This window comes from Cnephaeus nilssonii (genome assembly GCF_951640355.1).
Source record: "Cnephaeus nilssonii genome assembly, chromosome: 12".
In the NCBI taxonomy this organism is placed as follows: domain Eukaryota; kingdom Metazoa; phylum Chordata; class Mammalia; order Chiroptera; family Vespertilionidae; genus Cnephaeus; species Cnephaeus nilssonii.
This window is the reverse complement of record NC_137083.1, coordinates 23,532,065-23,553,264: the sequence shown is the minus strand read 5'-3', so window position 1 is coordinate 23,553,264 and position 21,200 is coordinate 23,532,065. Positions and strand designations below refer to the sequence as shown.

The 21,200-nt window shown below is 37.3% G+C and overlaps 1 protein-coding gene across 1 annotated transcript in view; it reads left to right on the top strand.

Annotated features, from left to right (window-relative positions):
• MIOS (meiosis regulator for oocyte development) overlaps positions 1–4,786 on the top strand; it is a 43,127-nt gene extending 38,341 nt beyond the window's left edge. The window contains exons 11-12 of the mRNA XM_079785830.1: positions 1,306–1,435; positions 2,256–4,786. Coding sequence (XP_079641956.1) covers positions 1,306–1,435; positions 2,256–2,352 — 227 coding nt within the window. The 3' untranslated portion in view covers positions 2,353–4,786. The remainder of the gene's footprint in view (positions 1–1,305; positions 1,436–2,255) is intronic.
• Positions 4,787–21,200: the final 16,414 nt, after the last annotated feature.

The following is a 21,200-nucleotide window of genomic DNA, read 5'->3' as shown; positions in this document are numbered from 1 at the left end:
CTATGCTAGTGCCTTTGATTATTTTTCCCTGCCTAGTCTCACCTCTTTCCTCCTCCCCAGAGGTAACCACTATCCTAAATTGTGTTATTCAATCTCTAGCATGTCTGTATAGTTTTATCACATGTTGAGTTTTGTCCGTGTTTTCAATTCCATACAAATAAATTATGGGTTATATCCTTTGACTTGGCTTTTTTGCTTAGCATTGGGGTTTGTTTGGTTTTTAGTGTCAGTTATGCTGATGAATGTAGCTATAGTTTATTCCTTTTTCATTCTTATTTAGTATTCCATTAATGACTGTAGCACTGTTTTTCCACTCTGCTACCTATAGACATGTTTGTTTCCAGTTTTTTACTATTATGAACAATGCTGCTATGAACATTCCTGCATATGTCTTTGTTTAGCATGTACAGAGTTTCTCTAGTGTACTTTACCTATAAGTAGAAATGCTAAATAATATTGTTTGCTAATGTTTTACTTAGAATTTTTATGTTCTGTTCAGGAGAGAGATTGGTCTTTAATCTTCCTTATATTATTTTTGCCTGATTCTGTTAGCAAAGTTATACCAGCTTCATAGAGTTCTTTGGGAGATTTCCTCTCTTTTCCTATTTGTTGACAGAGTTTGTATAGGTAAAAATTACCTGTTCCTTCAGTGTTTAGTACAACTCTCTTGTAAATTGGGCTTGGTGTTTTTCTTTGTGGGAAGATTTTAAGCTACCAGTTATTTCTCTAAAATTGTTCATTCAGATTGCTTCTTAGATGGTTTGATACCTTATATTTTTCAAGTGTTTTATTAGCAATGAAAGATGTAAGGAAACTTGTTATTTAGTATCTTTTCAACCTAACTAGATTCTAGCATTAAAATTACTATTCCTTTCTCTCTTCTCTTCTCTTCTCTTCTCTTCTCTTCTCTTCTCTTCTCTTCTCTTCTCTTCTCTTCTCTTCTCTTCTCTTCTCTTCTCTTCTCTGTTTAAGGTATTACAAATAGTATTACATAGGTCTTTTTTTCCCCTCTCATTGACCTCCTCCCGGCCTCCTGGCACTTGCGCTCACTACCCCCCCCCCCCCCCCCAGTGTCTTGTGTCTATTGGTTGTGCTTATATGCATGCATACAAGTCCTTCGGTTGATCTCTTACCCCCCCAACCCTCCCCTGCCCTGCCTTCCCGCTGTAGTTGGACAGTCTGTTTGATGCTTCTTTCACTATGATATATGATTTGTATTTTGACATAGCTTCTGGAATACCTTTTAAGAAAATTTGAATTAATATTATAATATAGTTATTGAAGATCATTTTCTTTAACCCATAGGAGGATCCAAATCAGATGAAAAAGTAGACTTAAGCAAGGACAAAAAATTAGCTCAATTTAACAACTGGTTTACCTGGTGTCACAATTGCAGGCATGGTGGGCATGCTGGACATATGCTTAGTTGGTTCAGGTAATAATCACATTCCTTCTTTAATAGGCTTGGAGTTAGAGAAGATAAAGCCGATGGCCTTTTAAATACCTCAGGTTTATACAGCTAAAGGATGAATTTGTTCTTTCCTGTCACCTGAGTTAACAAAGGGGGCATCAACATTTCTATTATTAGATATCCTTTGTAATCTTATACTATAAAATTAAACATGTAATAAATAGTTTAAATATGATATATGGGTTAAGTGTTTGAATAGCATTATTTTACTTTATTTGGGGGAGTATATGTTTACAGTTTTTCACAGTTAACTGAAGATCCTGCTGTATATAATATGTAATTGAATTATAAATTAAATGATAGAGTACATATCAATTACCTTCTAAATAAGCTTGTTATGTAGTAAGTACCTCATGCAATGGAGATTTTCAAGACCACATTTAATTTTTACCCTGAGCAGTGCTAGTGGCCTTACACTCTTTTGTATTGCTGTAGCTTCTACACTCACTTTGTCACACTGGCTTTAATTTAAACCTGAGCACATCCCTTCACCTTCATAGCTGCAAATGGATATTTTGTTGTATATTTAGAAAACAAAGCCATTCTAGTTTTTAGTAACTTTCTCCCCATGTCAGCGTGGCATAAATTTCTAATTTAATGCTTTTAATGTGTTTTTGTCTTTGGATTTGAATTGCTATATTTTCCCAAGTGCCATTTTGAAAAATTGCATTATAGACATAGATAAGTATGTAGATAAAGAAATGTACATATGTACCTATGTGTGTATATATCTGTGTATATTAATAATTTAGATTTTTAACTGTTATTTGATCTATTCTTTTAGGGACCATGCAGAGTGTCCTGTGTCGGCATGCACGTGTAAATGTATGCAGTTGGATACGACAGGGAATCTGGTGCCTGCAGAGACTGTCCAGCCGTAAATGTTACCACCTGCAGAAGAACCTTCAAGTGTGGAGCTTTCTAATAGATGACCTTCATAGCGCAAAAACATACCTCAGAACAAGTCACTCATGACTTTCCTATAATGGAAAAATAAATCATTCTATCAAATCAGCAATTTGATGTCTGGATGATTTTGATGTGCTTCACAGAGACAAATGCTGCTGAAATGGATATCAGAGTGTGTTCATTAATTCTCTTGAGTAGGTTGAAAAAGTTCATTTTGGAACAACTTTCTAGGGTTTTGTTGAAATTATAAAAAAGCAGAGTTTCTGGAATAGCCAAGAACAGACCTTGAACCTTTATCTTCCAAGCTAAAAGTTGATATCTTCCAGTAAAATCAGTACACTTTGAAAATAGTACACTTTGAAAATGATCAATTCAGTGACTCAGATGATAGTTTAAACTCATCCATGCTTAGTTTCCTTTCAGATAAAATTAAATGTTGGATTTTTACATTTAGAATTGGAGAGCTTCTACCCCACACTGGAGAATAAATTTTATCAAGGTATGGTTGATATATATATTTTTTTTTTCAAGGAGTTTTTTTCCCTTGTACTTTCATTTTAAGGTAAGAAATCTTTTGGCACAGACCATATTTTCTTCCTAGAAAGCCAAAATTAAGACTGTATCTTACAGATTTTCTGAAGAGAAATAATTGCATCAGTTCAGGAGAACATGTTATAAAATTTTCAGTTTCAGCCTTTTGCTTATCAGTGTCCTGATTTGCCTTTAAAGATTTCTCTCCCTATTAATTCATCTTATGCTCATCATTTGGGAGCATTTTACTGAACACAAAGTCTGTGCAAGATTATATGTGATCAACCACTCAGCAATCTGTTAGTATGTCCTACTCTCAAATTTGCTCCTGTTTTGGGATGCTCTATTTTTTTTTTAAGGTAAACTGGGAGATGTTGGGAGAAACAAGGTCACTTTGGAGACAGTTTTACTTTACATGTATGTTTCTAAAAGTAAGTATATTTGGGCCAATTCATGGCCTTTATTTTAAATTTATTTTTTCCCCTTTTCACAGCTAGATAGAAGAGAAATATAAAAGAATTGTAGCTGCTTCTCTGTCATCTGAATATGCAAAGGACTGATCTGATTTTTATAATTGAAGGTGTATTCAAAAATAAAAAGAAAGTAACCCTAAAACGTAATTATTTTATGGGTTTCGGAGAAATACCTTGAATTTTAAGAGCTTTCATGTTAGCAGTTTTTACCTGATGAAACTAAGATCTATTTGATTAGTTTGAAGTGTGACCTAAATATTAAAAGTGGATTAAAATATTTTTTTACTTTTAGATGTGATACAAAAGGCTCCTTTGTAGGAAAACATTACATATCTGTCTCACCTAGATGATGACAATCTTCTTTTAAAATGAAAGAACTGGGAATAGCTCTAAAAATATATATATATTTATATATACATGTATATGTATGTACATATATACATACTATATACAGGCAATCCTCGGGTTACGTCAGACTCGACGTACATCGTTTCATGGTTACGTCGCCATCTCCCATTTATAAAAAAAAAGTTCTGTCATTTCCACATATGTACATATGTGCTTTGTTTTTTATTACTTATTTACCACAAGTAAAGGTCAGGAATTGTTAATCTTTTAAATTTATTTTACTGTTTCACTTCATTACTGCTGTGTATGTGCTCCATGTGAGTGACGTAGGTGCTTATATAGGTGGGTTCCGACTTACGGCGAAAATCGCGTTAAGTTGTGCCGTAGGAACGGATCCAATATAACCTGAGGACCTACTGTGTGTGTGTGTGTGTGTGTATACATATATATATATATACACATACATATATATACATATATATATATATACATACATACATATATATACATATATATATATATAAATTTTTTTAACGAATATTCCTATTAAGGGGCCTTTTTCAGTCTTAAGTAAATCTTTCAGATTTCATTTTACTAACACAATCTTTTTAAAAATTGCTTCAATTGCATTGTCCCTTTCAAATTTACTGTGTCCTAACTATGAAAAGTCAGCTTTAAGTAATGTCAGACTATCTTATATATTTCAACTTTTCCTAGCTCAAGTAAGATAAAATTATTGAATGTATATTTAGAATAGGGTTATATCTAAAATATTTATAATTTTTGTAAATATAACACAAAGTCTACTATAAATAATCTTGTTATATAGGGTGACATTTTTAAGATCATTTATGTCTATGTGTCAATTTCCTGATATTTTCTGCGAAGCCCAAATGTTCATACAAGATGCCTATTATGTTTGTTTTAGTTTCAGTGTATGTGGCCCATGAAAGTAGATTTAAATTATTTTTCTGTTTTTATTGCTAGGTCACTGATATTTCTGTTTATAAACTCAACAAGATATTTTACCTAGATATGTTCAATAGAAGTGTTTAATAAAAATGTGTTGTTTTTTTTAATTCAATAAATCTGTGTTGAAGTCAACATTTCTAATCTAGAAATTATGACTCCTACAAATAATTCAAGAAAGTAATATTAGTATTTAATTTGTTGACAGTTTTAATCTTGGAAGTAACTTTTTTTAAGCTCTGTTTTTCAGTTTAATATGCTTTTCAGAGTGGTTATTCTTTAAAATCATCTATTCAAAAAGTAACCTTCTATTGTCAGTGCTACACATGGTAAGTATTAGAGTTACAAAGAATATAGTTTGGCATTTAATTGCATGACTAAATTTAATTCCAGTCACTCATTTGACTATAAATATTAAAAGAATGGGCTTTGAAATTTAAATGATAATATTAGCCTTATTATTTTGGCCAAGTGCCTTGACTGCTTTGATCTTCAATTTCCTCATATGTTTAAAGCAAGGTACAGAAATAACTACTTCATAGGGTGATGGGACTGTTAGGTGATGAAATAAACATGAAGTGCTTTATCCGTCACATAGTAAGTGTTCCATAAAAGGTAGGGATTAATAGTCATTGTAACCTTAATCTTTATTGGTTACTTGTATGTCAGTACTTTTTAACTGAATTCTATATATATAAAAGCCTAAGGGACAATTTGACCAGTAGCTATGACATGCACTGACCCTCAGGGAGCAGAATATCAATGCACAGGCATGGAAACGTGGAACAGACTGATGAATCTCAGAGGGAAGCGGGGAGGGGAAAGGGTGGGAAGAGATTAACCAGAGATCTTATATGCATACTAGAGGCCTGGTGCACAAAATTTGTGCATGGGCACAGTCCCTAGACTTGGCTGGCGATGGAAGTGTGAGTGTCTGGCATGGAAGGGCAGGTCCCAGCAGACCTCTGGGCCCTGGACAGCACCTGGGCCCCTGGGCCCCCACAAGCCCCCTTCCGCCTGAGTCATTGGGGCCCCACCCCCTGCTGCCGCCATTGGTCGCCGCCTGCTCACCTGCTCCACCATCCCGCTGTAGTCCTGCTCTCATCGGGGCCCATCAGGGCCGGCAGCGCCTCCACTGCCGCCCACTGCTAGCGCCGCGTGGCTGGCGCCCACCATGTTCCACACCACCCCCTGGTAGATAGCACATGTCATAGCAAGTGGTCGAATTCCTGGTCAAACTCCCGGTTGAGGGGACAATTTGCATATTAGGATTTTTATTATATGGGACTAGAGCCCAGTGTACCGGTGGGGTCCCTCGGCCTGGCCTGCGGGGATCGGACCACAACCGGCAGTCCGACATCCCCTGAGGGTCCTGGATTGCGAGAGGGCACAGGCCAGGCCGAGGGACCCCACCGGTGCATGAATCCATGCACTGGGCCTCTAAGTATAATATAATTTAAATGAAGGACCTACATTTGTCTCAGAAGTGGGAATTTCCCAAGAGTTTGTTTTCCCAAATCTGAATAAATTACGGTATTTTCTTTAGAGATAGGACTAGCTACTTTTGTTTATCCTATATTTAGAATATTACTTTTTGCTTTTTGAAATCCTCTGAACAAGTACCTAGGAGTTTAATGTGATATGAGTGAACCCAGGAATGAAAATTAAAATTTTGGCAAATCTCGATAGTTGACCAGTAACTTTTTAAAACTTGAGGTTTTCATATCTCTATTCAACTCTTAAACCCTGGTCTTAATGGTAGAAAGTATCCACTATTATCTCTGTAATCTTTCCTTTTCAGTCATTCTATTACACTTGATGTTCATTTAAGTTAACATGTTGGGGAGATAATGGCAATAAAAAAGGAAATACACAGTGAGATTTGTTCTCCCTTAGGATAGCCGTAGTTAAAGCAAGTGGGCACTAATTAGTTGTACATGCCTAACAGTCGCTGAGATAAAAGCATCCGGGAGGTGGGCGAGACGTGTTACATGTTAGCTCAGTATCCTCATATTCATATTGAGTACTTATGACCCACATGACCATGGCAGAGGTGGGGTTAGCTGGACAGCTGCCCTTCTATCTAGTACTCTTAACTCCTTCCACTACATCATCTGCTTGTTTTCCTTCTTACCCCCAAATTTTATAAATTATTTTGCTAATTATGAAAAGCAGCACTTTAAAAATATTATTTTTATAAAATATAAATTATTCCAGAGTAAAGAGACAGAAGGAAAGCTTTCCAAATGTTTTTTAAAGCTAATATAACCTGCATATCAAATCATCCTAGATTGACAAAACAAGGAACTGATTTTACTTAGGGATATACATGATAAACTCGTAAGTGAAATAAATATCAAATATAACTTTATTAATGAGAAATAGTTATTGTTGGTACTTACTATCCTTACAATGCACGTTACCCTGTTTGATCTCCACAGTAGCTCTATGAGCAGATATACCATTACTGTGTCCATTCTATGCATGAGGCAATTGGGATACACAGCTTGTAAATAGCAGAACCCAGATTTAGACTCCAATACTCTGACTTCCCAGTCTGTATTTTTAATTACTGTTTATATATCAATGTAGTACTTTATGGGCTATGTATGAGAATAATTCATTATGACAGAGGGGTTTATTATATTTAGTATTAATATGTCAAAAGAGGAAAACCATGTCAGTAGCTTTTTGGATGTAAAAGGCACTTGATAAAATTGAATTTGTTTTATCAACTGACTTAATTTGTTTTTGAGATTGCATTTTTATCATGCAAGAAAAATGTTTTTTCCTTCTATTTTACTATCTAAAATAGCTGGCTCATCCCTAATTCTAGAACTCTTCCCACTACAGAAAGGAATAAAATAAGGATAACTTCGTTACCTCAGTCTGCATATAGCAGTGCAAAAGAGGAGAGTAAAACAAGGCACATCCTTGCTTCTTTATCAAGTCCTTGGATTTAATATGGCAAAAATGCCATAAACATTTAAAAGGCAAGCGAGCTGATACACTACATGTATAACAAATATAATAACCTTAATTCAAAAAGAGCATTATTAAATCCTGTGGCAGGAAACCTGTCCTCTGTGTTTAGAATTTAGTTGACTATTGTCCAATTCGATTCAAAATGCATTTTACTCAACTTATCCTATATAATAAAAGGGTAACAAGCAAATCGACTGAACGGCAGAACGACCGGTCACTATGACGCACACTGACCACCAGGGGGCAGGCACTCAACACAGGAGGTGCCCCCGGGTGGTCAGTGCGCTCTCACAGGGAGAGCACTGCTCAGCCAGAAGTCGGGCTCACAGCTGGCGAGTGCAGCGGTGGTGGCAGGAGCCTCTCCCATCTCCTCGGCACTGCTAAGGATGTCTGACTGACAGCTTAGGCTCAAGCGGGCCTAAGCCTTCAGTTGGACATCCCCCGAAGGCTCCTGGACTGTGAGAGGGTGCAGGCCAGGCTGAGGGACCACCCTCCCCCGAGTGCATGAATGTCGTGCACCGGGCCTCTAGTTTCTAATTCTATATAATAATCCTCTCTAATAAAATGGCAATATGCAAATTACCCATCACTCCACTACATAAGCCACGCCCACCAGCCAATCAGGGCGAGTATGCAAATTAACCCCATCCAAGATGGCTACAGCCACAGAGAGCAAGGTTTCCCAGGTAACAGAGGAAGCCAAGCTTTCCATAGCCATTGCAGGCCTAAGCCTCCACTCAAGCTACAAAGTTTCAATTATAGAAGGTAAACAAATTCAAACAAATGGCGGCAGAATGGAGCTTGAGAGAGCAGGCCAGGGTTGCCGGCGGCAACAGGGGAAGCAAAGCTTTCTGCACACCCTGGCCGGGCCCACTCGCTTAAGGCTACAATGTTTCAATTGTAGAAGGTGAATTAACTGCCACAGAAATGGCTGCCGCCCTGGAGGGAGCAGCAGGCTTGGCTCCGCTCCAGGCTACAAAGTTTCAATTATAGAAGGAAAATAAATTCCAGATACCAGGGCCTCTGCTTGGGTCGCCAGGGGGCGTGGCCGGCCTGCAAACCACCACAGGCCCCTTGCTCAGGCCACCCCACGCCCCAAGGGAACCCCACCCTGATCCGGGACACCCTTCAGGGCAAACCAGCTAGCCCCCACCCGAGCACCAGGCCTCTATCCTATCTAATAAAAGAGTACTATACAAATTGATCATCACTGCAACACACAATATAGCTGACCCCATGTGGACACAAGATGGCCACTACAAGATGGCCAGCAGGAGAGGGCAGTTGGGAGGCACCCGGCCTGCAAAGGAGGGCAGTTGAGAGGGACCAGGCTTGCAAGGGAGGGCAGTTGGAGGTGATCAACCCTGCAGGAGAGGGCAGTTAGGGGTGACCAGGCTGGCAGAGGAGGGAAGTTGGGGGCAAACAGGCTGACAGGGGAGCAGTTAAGCATCAACCAGGCTGGCAGTGGAGTGGTTAGGGGGTGATCAGGCTGGCAGAGGAGGGAAGTTGGGGGCAAACAGGCTGGCAGTGGAGTGGTTAGGGGGTGATCAGGCTGGCAGGCAGAAGCGGTTAGGGGCAATCAGGAAGGAAGGCAGGCAGGCAAGCTGTTGGGAGCCAGCAGTCCTGGATTGTGGGAGGGATGTCCGACTGCCCGTTTAGGCCCGATCCCACCAGGATCGGGCCTAAACGGGCAGTCGGACATCCCTCCAGGAGTCCCAGATTGGAGAGGGTACAGGCTGGGCTGAGGGACAACCCCCCGCCGTGCACGAATTTCATGCACCGGGCTTCTAGTCTATATAATAAAGAGCTATTATGCAAATTGACCCTCACACCCTCGCACAAGATGGCTGCCCCATGTGGTCAAAGATGACCGCCACAAGATGGCCGGCAAGGGAGGGCAGTTGGGGGCAACCGGGCTGGCAGTGGAGGACAGTTGGGGGCAACTGGGCTGGCAGGGGAGGGCAGTGGGGGTGATCAGGTCTGCAGGGAGCAGTTAGGCATCCATCAGGCTGGCATGGGAGTGGTTAGGAGCCAGCAGTCCTGGATTGTGAGAGGGATGTCCGACTGCTGGTAGTCGGACATCCCCTGAGAGGTCCCAGATTGGAGAGGATGCAGGCTGGGCTAAGGGACACTCCTCCCACGAAGTGCATAAATTTTGTGCACCGGGCCTCTATTAATTTAATAAGTTACTATGTTTAAGCAGTGAATTCTGAACATGCATGCATGTCCAAGCGTTTAGAAAACCACTATCTGCGTCCTAGGGGGCCTGACACTGTTAAAAATTATGATTTCAAAGACTGATGACATAATAGTTACCCTGGAGGAGACGTATGTCTAATGGAAGAGGTTCATAAGCATAGTCTTTATCAGACTCAAATCTGTCCATATGAATATATATAATTACTGAAATAGTATCATTTTAGAATCTTGTCTCTGCAGGCCAAAATTTCTAATTTTAGACTTTAAAAATTTATTTTCTAATTAGAAATAATCTGAGGAAGTAGGTGCTGTCCATACATTTTTCAAAAATGTAATTTTCTTGCTGATCTATTAAGAGTGCAGTGTTTTGAAATGCTATGTTAAAAAGGTTACTTTTGGATTAAAGAATAATTTATGTAATTTCAGATATAGCAGCAATAATAGTAATTCAGTGATACAGTCTTTCATCATTCAATTTATGAAAAACATGTTGCCTTAACATAATTTCATAACTTGAAATCCAGATATAGAAATCTAATTAGTTGGGCTCTTAAACTATAAAGTCAAAGACAGGGTAGTCTGGAAGAGCATTTAAACGGATTAATGTCTCATGAAACAGGCATCTTTATAAGAATTCATGCATATTTGGGTCTTACATATTTTTATTTAGAGAGTATTAGCTCCTCTTATACATGGATACTTATGTGGGGGATGGGCATATGCAAGAAAGTCTGGAGCTTGAAATAGCAAATGTGAAAATCCATATTTATTCAGATTTCTATCACCTTGCAGCCCCATATTTTGCTGATAACCGTTTAAAGCAGTTGCCACTCTCAAACGGTAAAACAAAATACCCTTTTTAGAAGTAAGTAATTTGATAACTGATTATTTCATAATAAAAATTTGAATGGTACAAAGTTCCTGTGCTACATAATTATGTAAATTTTTCTCTGTCAATTTGGAAATTTGTATTCATTAAGCAGGTATACTTAATATTTATACAACTAAGGGTGTGTATCTTTACTGTACATAAATGTTTCCCTAATAGATGAAGATGTATAAGTTATGGAGCAAAATATTCAGCAACTTGATAAATATGGGAGATGTACAGGGTGTCCCAAAAATGTATGAATATTTTGAATATTTATTAATTCCAATGGGTTAAATCTGAAAAGAAGGAAACATCAATTGAGGTATCAGCTGTTAAAGTGTGAATGCATTGTTTTGGGACACCCTGTATCTCTTGCAAAAATAATGCATTTTCTCTTCTGACCTTTTCCGTCTAGTTCTCAAAAATGGAATGTAGAGTTAGTTGTGATTCTTATGACAAATTACCATTTCTTTTAAAGACAGATTTCTGAAATACATACAATTCTTGTTGAAAAAGATAATTCAGTGAATAAGATGCTGCTGGCTTCCAAAGAGAATATTCCTCTAGGCAGGACACATTATTTTCTCCTAGAAGGATCAGACACAAATTGGAGATAACTAATCTGGGACAGATTCTGAAGTCATTTGGGACTACTCTTTTGGTAACATTGTTCACTTAATTTGGTAAACGAATGATTTTTAGGTCTATTTAATTGTGTTATCTCTGTTTCAGAAAATGTTACAGGAAATTAGAGACTATGCCTGTTTCTTCTGGGGACCTGAGAAATTAAGAATAAATATCATCCTTGCTAGTAAAACATACCCTGTGGGGGAAATTAGCCTAAAAGTTGTCCAGTAACTTCCCAGGTTTGCCTCTTTTACTTCTCTATTCTTTTAAAGTTCACTCCCAATATGTGGAATTCTACAGATTTCTAAGTAACTTTTAAAATATGCTAGCCTTTGAATGTGTGTATATTTGCTCAAGCAGAGACATCTGAGCAGGGTGAAAATGAATTCTCATAGAACTAAATTGCCAAGCATATGTGATGGAACTGTAGGGAAAAAGAGCATAACTTTAATCTTCAAAGACGCTTAAAAATAGCTCCACCATTATGCACGAGGCCTGACAATTGACATTTCTCATTTTGGCAGCATTCACCTACGGACCCCTATCAGCAACTGAACACATTCATCTCTGGGATAAATGATTAATGAACTGCCCATCATTTCCACTCCTTTCATAGCAAATGGTGGAGGCTTCAGTTGATCATATTGCAGCCATCAGCATCATTACTGAAATTGATTCTGCCACTAGAAGGTTGTGCTAGGACAGTCTATTAGCATTTAAATAAAAGAATTAAGTTATGGCATTAAAAATAACACAAAATAATCTCCTCTGAGTCATTCCTGGTAAGGTTATGTTTTTTCTTGTCGACCAGCATCAGAAAGCCTTAAGTTGAGGAAGGAAGCATGGAAGGCATGGGAGTGAAGTTATTCTTGTTTTGACTACAACCTACTAAGATATTCAAACTTCCCAGTGTCTTTATTAATCACTGTCATGTTAGCATGAAATGTAAATTTATGAATTTGTGCAACTTGCAAGCAATGGTGAAAATGAAGTTGCCAAATTATTGCCTTTAGTAAAAGGGTAGAGTTAGACATTTTTGAAAGGCCAGAATTAATCCTCCTGGAGAGCAGTTAGATTCTAACTGTTAGAAGATCTTGATTGACAAATGATACTCAGATACATTGAAATAAAAGTTCTTATTCAGCAAGATGTGAGAGTGAGGTGATAACATCATTTAGATTTCTTGGTGATATGGGCTGCATTTCTAAAGCAGATGGCAAAGAATGAGAGCCTACACAAGCCTACAAAAAAGTGGCAGATTATAATTTTGTGAAGTGATACACCCGAGGAAAATGATGGCATTTATAACGTCTGTTTCAGCATCTCTCTCTGTTCCTGGGATTCCATTCTGGGGGTTCTCAAGATGACTGCACTTAAACTCCCTCCTCACCCACTTTTGTCTTCCAGCATGGCATGTTTTGTCCATTCCCCTTAAATTTTCTGTTACTGTTTCCTGTCTCAGCTCCCTCAGAATTTCCTGGGACCAGCTGTTTTATCTACCTCTGAACTGAGACAGCCACCTGAACTACATCATGCTGGTCACCCGATTGTTTTCTTCAGAGCTGACTGTTATGCGATGACATGGAGCCATCCTCGGTTTTTCTCTATCCAGTTTTTGCTACTGCCCTGTATTTGGTTAAGATTCTTTCCAGATTCTAAGTAGTTAAGTTGTTAGTGATGGTATTGTGAATTTTCATCTTTTCCTGGTTTGTGTATACTTTAAGCTAGAAAAGGCTGCTTTGAGGACTGCTACAGAGAATATTTTTATCCAACAATGATTGTTGTAGATAAGTGAGACCTGTATTTTGAAAAGGGGACAGAATATGGTTTATGGTAAGAGGAAACACTGCAAGGATAGGAAACAAACAAAAACGAACAAACAAACAAAACCAAAAAGCACACCACACATGGGAGCAAGAGCTCTACCAGTAGATCAATAACAAACTTCCTTTGTGTGTTAAAATTGTGAATTTGTGTGTTAAAATTCTCCATTGGCAGGTAATTATTTTCAGTTATGAAATGAGCAAGTTAGATCAAGGTGTGCTTGCTCTGGTGGGAGCACCTTCCTTTGCCTGACACAGGAGCTTATCAATTACCCACTTGCCCTCAGAACCCTTTTCAGCAGAGTATTCCAGCCAGCAGATACCAACTGGTCAACATTCACCTGTTTGCTGACCACTGACGTGGAAAGTGACCTTTGAAATAGTTAACATCATGAATTGTTAGAACTGGAAGAAAGCTACAGGATCGTTTAGGGAGGTAGCTGTGGACTAAACTTGAATTAGATGTCAGGTTTCTTGACTGTGCTCTTCTGTTTCATTGACAGATAAACTGGACCAGATGAATTTTCCCTTGTTAGTACAATGTATTAAATAAGAATTTTCAATGATTTTTAAAGCTAGTGTTTTATTATAAAAATAATTCAGGGTCATGCTAAAAAAAAAATTAAAAGTTAACAAAGTGTATAAAATGCAAGTAAATGCCCCACCCCTCTGCTTCATTAAATTCTCCCCATTCAGCTCTATGATCTACTTCCCAAAATTCCAATCTTCACTTCCTATGGGAAACTTCCTTAAAGTCCATATGCATCTCTCTGTCTCTCTGTCGGTATTTGCCTTTCTATTTTTGCATGGTTAAGGTCATATTATATAAATTCTTGATTTTTTTCCCTCACCTAAAATATGTATCTTGTAGAGTTTTTCTCATTAGCCCATATACACCTACTTTAAAAAACAAAACAAAAAAACACTGAATGGTATGTGATTATGTATGTATATCCTCCCATTGATAGACATTTAGGGTATTTTTACCAACAATGCTGCAGTGCGCATCTTTGCATGTACATCTTTGGGTACTTGTGAGTAAGCATATCTGTCAGATAAATTATAAAGGGGGAACTGTGGAGTTAAAAGTTGCAGTGGTCTCCTCCTTATCTGCAGTTTTACTTTCTGTGGTTTCAGTTACCCACTGTCAAGCCTGATGGGTAACTTCGATGATCCAGGATCACTCGAAGCACATGCCCTCCTCCTGACATATCATCAGCCAATAGTAGCCTAGCGCTACCTCTCAGAGCCTGGATCTTTCACCTCACTTCATCTCATCATGTAGACTTTTATCATCTCTCATCATCCATCACAAGAGGAAGGGTGAGTACAGTACATTAAGATACTTGGAGAGCAAGAGAGACTACATTCACATAGCTTTTATCACAGTATATTGTGATAATTGTTTTATTTAATATTAGTTATTGGTAATCTCTTATTGTGCATAATTTATATATTAAACTTTATCATAGGTATGTATTATCGGAATGTCTGTTGTAATAATCATGCATGTGTGTGGCAACCTTCTAGGGGTTACTTTTATGAAAATGTATCCTGAAGTAGTTTGAATTTGGTATGCTCTGGCCACTTTTCATTAGCCCATATACACCTAAACCACTAAATCCATATACACCTAAACCACTCATTAGCCCATTAGCCCAAACCACTAAAATGTGTGGGTTGCCCTGGCCCAGTAGGTCATTTAGTTGGAGCATCACCCTGATACACCAAGGTTGTGGGTTCGATCCAATGAATGTATAAATAAGTGGAACAACAAAACAATGTTTTGCAATCTCTCTCTCTCAAATCAATAAATCAAAAAATAAATAAATAAAATGTGTGGGTTAAAATAAACAGTAATATTTTCATCTGTGTGCTGAATCCAGCTAAATAGAAATTACCAATTTTCAGGTTGTAATATATTACATATAATTGTAGCATATTGACAATTATATATGTAGTATATACACGTGTAATATCCTATATAATAAAGATGTAATATGCAAATGGTCATTACGCCATGAAGTGTAACGACCGACCACGTAATGACTGGATCACGGATCAGCAGGAGAGTGGGGCAGCGAGCTACAAGCGGGCGGCGGAGAGCTACAGGAGTGGGCAGGGCAGCAAGCTATGATGGGGGGGGTGGGGGGCTGGAGGGAGCTACAGGAGGGTGGGGCAGCGGGCGGAGAGCTACAGAAGGGTGGTAGTGAGCTACTGGCTGCAAGCTATGAGGGGGCGTGGGGGGCTGGAGGGAGCTACAGGAGGGCGAGGCAGTGGGCGCAGAGCTACTGGAGGGTGGCAGCGAGCTACTGGCGAGCTGCTGGTGCATGGATTCGTGTGCAGGGCTACTAGTATTATACATAATATTGTATAAATATGTACCTTTTTTTATACAATATTATTGTGCAATGTATATTGTAATATATCCAAGGCCTATATGCATAAAACTTATTTGCTTGGGTGCATTCTTAAATATTATGGAAATTAATAAATTCATATCTTAGTAAGTTTTCATAGCCTATAAACACTTAAATATTTGCACCTAAAATTTCCCTTCAGTGCTTTAGAAGTTTTTCACCAATAAGTTTTTCCTTTCTATGAAATAAGTTTTTTTACTTTAGCATACATCCCTTTTTCATTTTGAAGTCTGTAATCTTCATTATATAACCTGCAGGCTATGTATGAGTGAGCTAATCCACTCTCCCCTCTGCTGGAGGAGGGAATGTTTTTCCTGTGCCACCATGGAATTTGCTTTGCAACTATTATTGCTATTTGTAACCAGATCTTGTGATCACAAGCCACGTGAAGCAGCTGTATTTAGAATCTGTTAAGAACATAGAAGGCAGTATAACTGTTTCTAAATGACATTGACTTAATGATTTTAATTCACAAAAAAATTTAAAGTTCAAGTACATCAATTCAAATCATTCATATCTGACATATATTTTAGATAATTCCCTATGTTCTGTTGCTGCAAATGGCTGTCTTTATGCATCATATTACCCAAACCCCTGCAGTTTCCTAACCTCATTTCCAATGAGATAATTTATCAGAAGACTTACCTCTAGATATTATTTTTTAAATTATTAGAAGCCAAATGTCATGTACTCCAGACTGTTTAGGGAGTCAGATCTGGAAGCATACGGTGCCTTATAATCCTTTCCAGCTTTGATTAAAGAATCATCAAATACATTACACAGATGGATATGTAACAAGTATCTTTTACCAATTATTGTAGATGAATTTACACATATTTCTTTGGCCTATTTTTCCTTTAAACAAGTGCTGAAAGAATCAACTTGAGTCGTAGATTAAACAGGGAAGCCTTATTTTTGTGTACATTATCTTTGGTATAGTTTTTGAGTCCAATGTACTGATAATGTATTTTCCCTGAATTGTTTAAAATATATTCTTCAATTTTCACCTCATATAGATCTAGCTTGTAAAATTGAAGAGAAAAGAAGAAAAGCAACATAGAACATATTTTATTCATTTTGAAATGTTATTTGAAAGTTTTTCTTAAGAAGGGATAAAGCAGGCAAATACTAGTGCCAATTTTAGTAGACTAATGTTCCTGTGACAATGTCAGTAATCAATTGACTGTCCCATTCTACCTCCACTGATAACTCACATTTACATTAGGAAAAATCACATTTTATGAATTCATGATGAGAAAACAGGGAAAGGATAAAAGCCTTTGCAGCTGTCTTAAGTTCTCTCTCTCTCTCTCTCTCTCTCTCTCTCTCTCTCTCTCTCTCTCTCTCTCTCTCTCTGGAAATAAGTGGGGTAGAAATAAATATAGCTCATCCTCAGTTATTTACATGACTTAATCATAACTACTGAGAGTGAAGGAAATTGTTGAGTGGGTCAATTCTAGGTCAATAGGTTCCAAAAGAAAAAGAAGTCTACAAATACCCCTGGTTTGGAAGCAATGATTTCTAATTCCTTGCTCCTCTTTTGGTCTACAGTATGTTCATCTGGAAAACATTTAGTCATTTTTGAGGAGATTCCAAAATGACGTAGCCCCTGGTCCACTGTCTGCCTCTCATAAAAGGTCAAATACATGACCAACTAACGGCATAACATTTCTGAGCCATATGGAAGAAATAATTGACTCAGTGGGATCCTGATCACTTAAAAGAATAGATGCATCTCAAAAAGAAATATATTCTCTCATGAAGCCCAATGTTTAGCTTCTCAAAAGCTAAAGAAAAATTTAAAGTTTAAATGAAATGTGACAGTTTCTGATCTTCTGTAGGGTAATGCTACATTTATTGATGCAGTATGGCTTTAAATAATTGAATGTGAAGTGGAGTTGAATCAATGAAAATTAGTGTTAACATCTAAAAAACATTTATTTTAAAATACATATCTATAGTAAAATAATATTAAATTATCTAGCTTTTTAATTAGTGATTATTCAGTTGAAGAATTTCTTCTTGCTCATTATCTTTAAAGATTCAGATGACATGATACTAAGGTCTTTCAATGAAACCATTCATTTAAACCTACTATCTATAATAATAAAAGCATAATATGCTAATTAGACTGGACAGTCGAACAACCTTCCAGATGTCCTTCCCGATGACCTTCTGGACAAAGACAGGGTTGTGAGGGCCGAGGCAAGCAGCTAAGGCTGTGAGGGCTGAGCCTCTTACACGAATTCCGTGCATTGGGCCTCTAGTTATTAAATGTTATTATCTTAACACAATATTTTATGGTGGGAGATTCTTAATGGCCAAAATAATTGACTTAACTTTCCTTGGTTATAGTTCAAACGCCTGTGAAAAATAGTCTTTTAAAAAGAGGGGCTAATTAAGTCTCAATGTCATCTATGACATTACCCATAACTATTATGAAGCTCATATATTTTTCTTTCTCCCAACTTATACTGTTTTTTTGAGAACTGTTTCAAAGTTTCATCATGAATATCACATTCTATAGAATCCACAGAGATTGTTGTTCTTTACCTGCTCACCTACAAAAATAATCAGGTTGAAAACTTTTTTATTCATATGTGAAAGCCACTATTTTCAGTCAGAATCTCTAAGAACATGAGGAAATGCTACAGAATATCATGCCCTGCTGTTGATGTTCTGTAATATGTAAAGAAGAAACAATGGCATGCTAAGAACAAATTTCATCCTCACTGTCAAGATGAAGATATTACACTATAAATTGTTCATAGTCTACACCTCTGGTCTTAATTAGCCAGCTCAAAACCCTATACTGTAGGTCAAATGGGGTCATGAAGAACATAAGTGGCTTACCTCAAACCAACATCACAATTAGAAAGTAACTTAAAACATATGCTTTATTAGTATTCTAGATTTAACATTACCTTTATAGGAAGAATAACTTGTGGTACCAGGATTATTATTTTCCTTTCAGCAACAGAACAGAATAAAATTCCATGTGAATTAAATAAGGAAGAGAACCAAATTGAAGTTTCACTAAATAGAGCCTCCAGAATTTGGTTGTTCTTAATCAAGGTGGATTTCTTCAAAACTTTAGACTAATTAAATGTTAAATAAATCTGAGTTGAGACATCTGTAGAGACTATGCTAAACTGCCATAGATTGAGATTTAATAGAGGGCAGGGACTTTGTTTATATGTATCTCTAATAATTAGCCCAGGACCTGACACAAAACGTTTGTTGAGTGTCTTAATGCATGTTAAATTAACACCTTAAAAAACAATCTTGAAATTTGATAAATTTAGTAATAATACTAGTTTATCACTCAAAGAACTTACCCAGTGAAGAGATGCTTTCAGAGTTATTTTAATGTTGTCTTTATCAGATGAAATTAAAAATTGTCATTTGAAGAACAACTCTAAAATTACTACTGAAGACAACCATTTGTAGTTCATCATCTGTCACATTAGATTCTGTGTGATACTGCTTTTAGGATATAATATTAGGGGAAGGTTTGATTGTCCTAACGAATTTAAGGCTATTAAAATTCTGTGGCCTATTCTTGTTCCTTCTTTCTCCTAGCTTCTCAGGAACACATGGAGCTAAGTTTAATGTCATTATATTTCCTGTTGTTTTTGTCAGTTGTCATCTTTTTCATTTACTTTTTCATTTTCATAGCCTAATCCTTTTTATAAATGTGATATATGTTACGAATGTCAGTGTTTTATCCTCAGTCCTTATTTTCAATGGTTCTTTCAGCATTATTGGCTACTCTTTGAAACTCTCCTTCCTTGCCTTTCATTAAATTCTTTCAGTCAACAAATACCTATTGAGTGCTTACTAGGTATCAGGCGCCATTGAGTTTCTCCTAACTCAGTCACTCTCCCACTGCTGTTCCTTAAGTGTGCAGCCCCCCTTCATCCCCCAGTTCTATGGTTTTCTCACTCTGTATGCTATCCCTTGATTTAGAAATACAATCCCTCCCTTTAAATGTTTGGGGCCAGATGTGCTTCAGAATTCAGAATTTTTGGATTTTAGAAAGGTCATAGATTTACCATATGTTATGTAATAGCCTTCCCTGAAGAACCCTACCTTCTAATCAAATATATTATTTCTTCAGTGAAGCATGAGCATTTACAATAGTAATATAAAGACTATAAGTAGCCCCATTACATTTTTAGTCAGGTTTTGTTGCCAAATGAGTTTTGTCCCAAATTTGGGAAAAAGCTTTTTGGTTTCAAATCATTTAAGGCTTTCGAAAGTGTAGAGAAGGATTGGTAGATCTTAAAATATTTTAGGCATGGTCTCTCTCAAATCTCTATCTGGTCCTATATTTCCAATACCTTTTGCACATCTTCACTAAAGAGCCTATCAACTACATAAATTTGTGTTGAAGTGAATTTATTGCCTCCTCACAAATTCACCTCATCCTTGGTTCTTAGTCTAAGCTCCTACTATCCATCACTGTGTCCTATGGAATCCAGTATAATTTACTCTGAACTCCTTGCCTCTTATCCTTTGCCACTTCACATGTTATGGTTCAAACTTTCGTTCCCTCTCCTCTCTGCCTTGATTGGATAGATTTTTTAACTATAAATTCTTTATAAGGACCTCTCCTTAGTGGAGAAGACTAATGAAAGAACTGGTTAAATCAATTAGGGAACATTTGGCACAAATCAATTAGGGAACATTTTGCAACCATTAAAAAGAATGAGATGGCTTCATGTCAATTGCCAAAACATATTAAAGGAGAAATACATGTTGTTGAACAGTATATTGAGATGCTATAGACAGTTTATCTATGTAGAAAAAGTTCTGGAAAGCACATCTATAGCAGTGTCCCTGGGAAGACAGTAGGAACTTTGCTTTCTGACTTTTCTAGTGTTTTAAACAAAAGCTGAAAAAAGGTTATCAGTAAGTTAAGTGTGATAAGGTATAAAGAATGTAACTTTAAGTACCTAATTCTGCTTGCCTAAGTTAGGGAAAGCTTAGATAATGTTTTCCTTTGGGCACAGAAATAGACATTCTAGTCTGAGCAAGTAGCAAGTTCAATAGCACCCAGATCCTAAAGGGTCTATAGTGGGTTCCAGGAATGGCAACTGGTGCTGGAGGGTAGTTTCAAGGGAGTAGAATTTGAGACTGAGGTGGGTATAGTCAGATTGCAAAGTCCCTCAAGTATTAATTAGAAATATAGACCTGACCTAGTCAGTGGAGACTCTTTGGAGGTTTACTAGCTTTTTTAAAATAATTTTTCATTTTGGAGCAATTTTAGATTTACAGAGAAGTTGCCAAGATAGTACAGAGATCTTGTATAAACCCTCACCTTTTGTCTCCCTTCATGTTATCTTACGTTACCATGGTGCATTTGTCAAAACTAAGAAACCAACACTGGTATATTATCATTAACCAAACTCCAGACTATTCAGTTTTTTCTGTTCCAGGAGCCTATCCAGGATCCCACATCGTACTTTGTTGTCATGTTTCCTTAGCTTTTCTATGTGAGTTTCTGTTTTCATGACCTCAACAGTTTTGGGAGGTAGTGATCAGTTTGTAGAATGTCCCTCAATTTGTGTT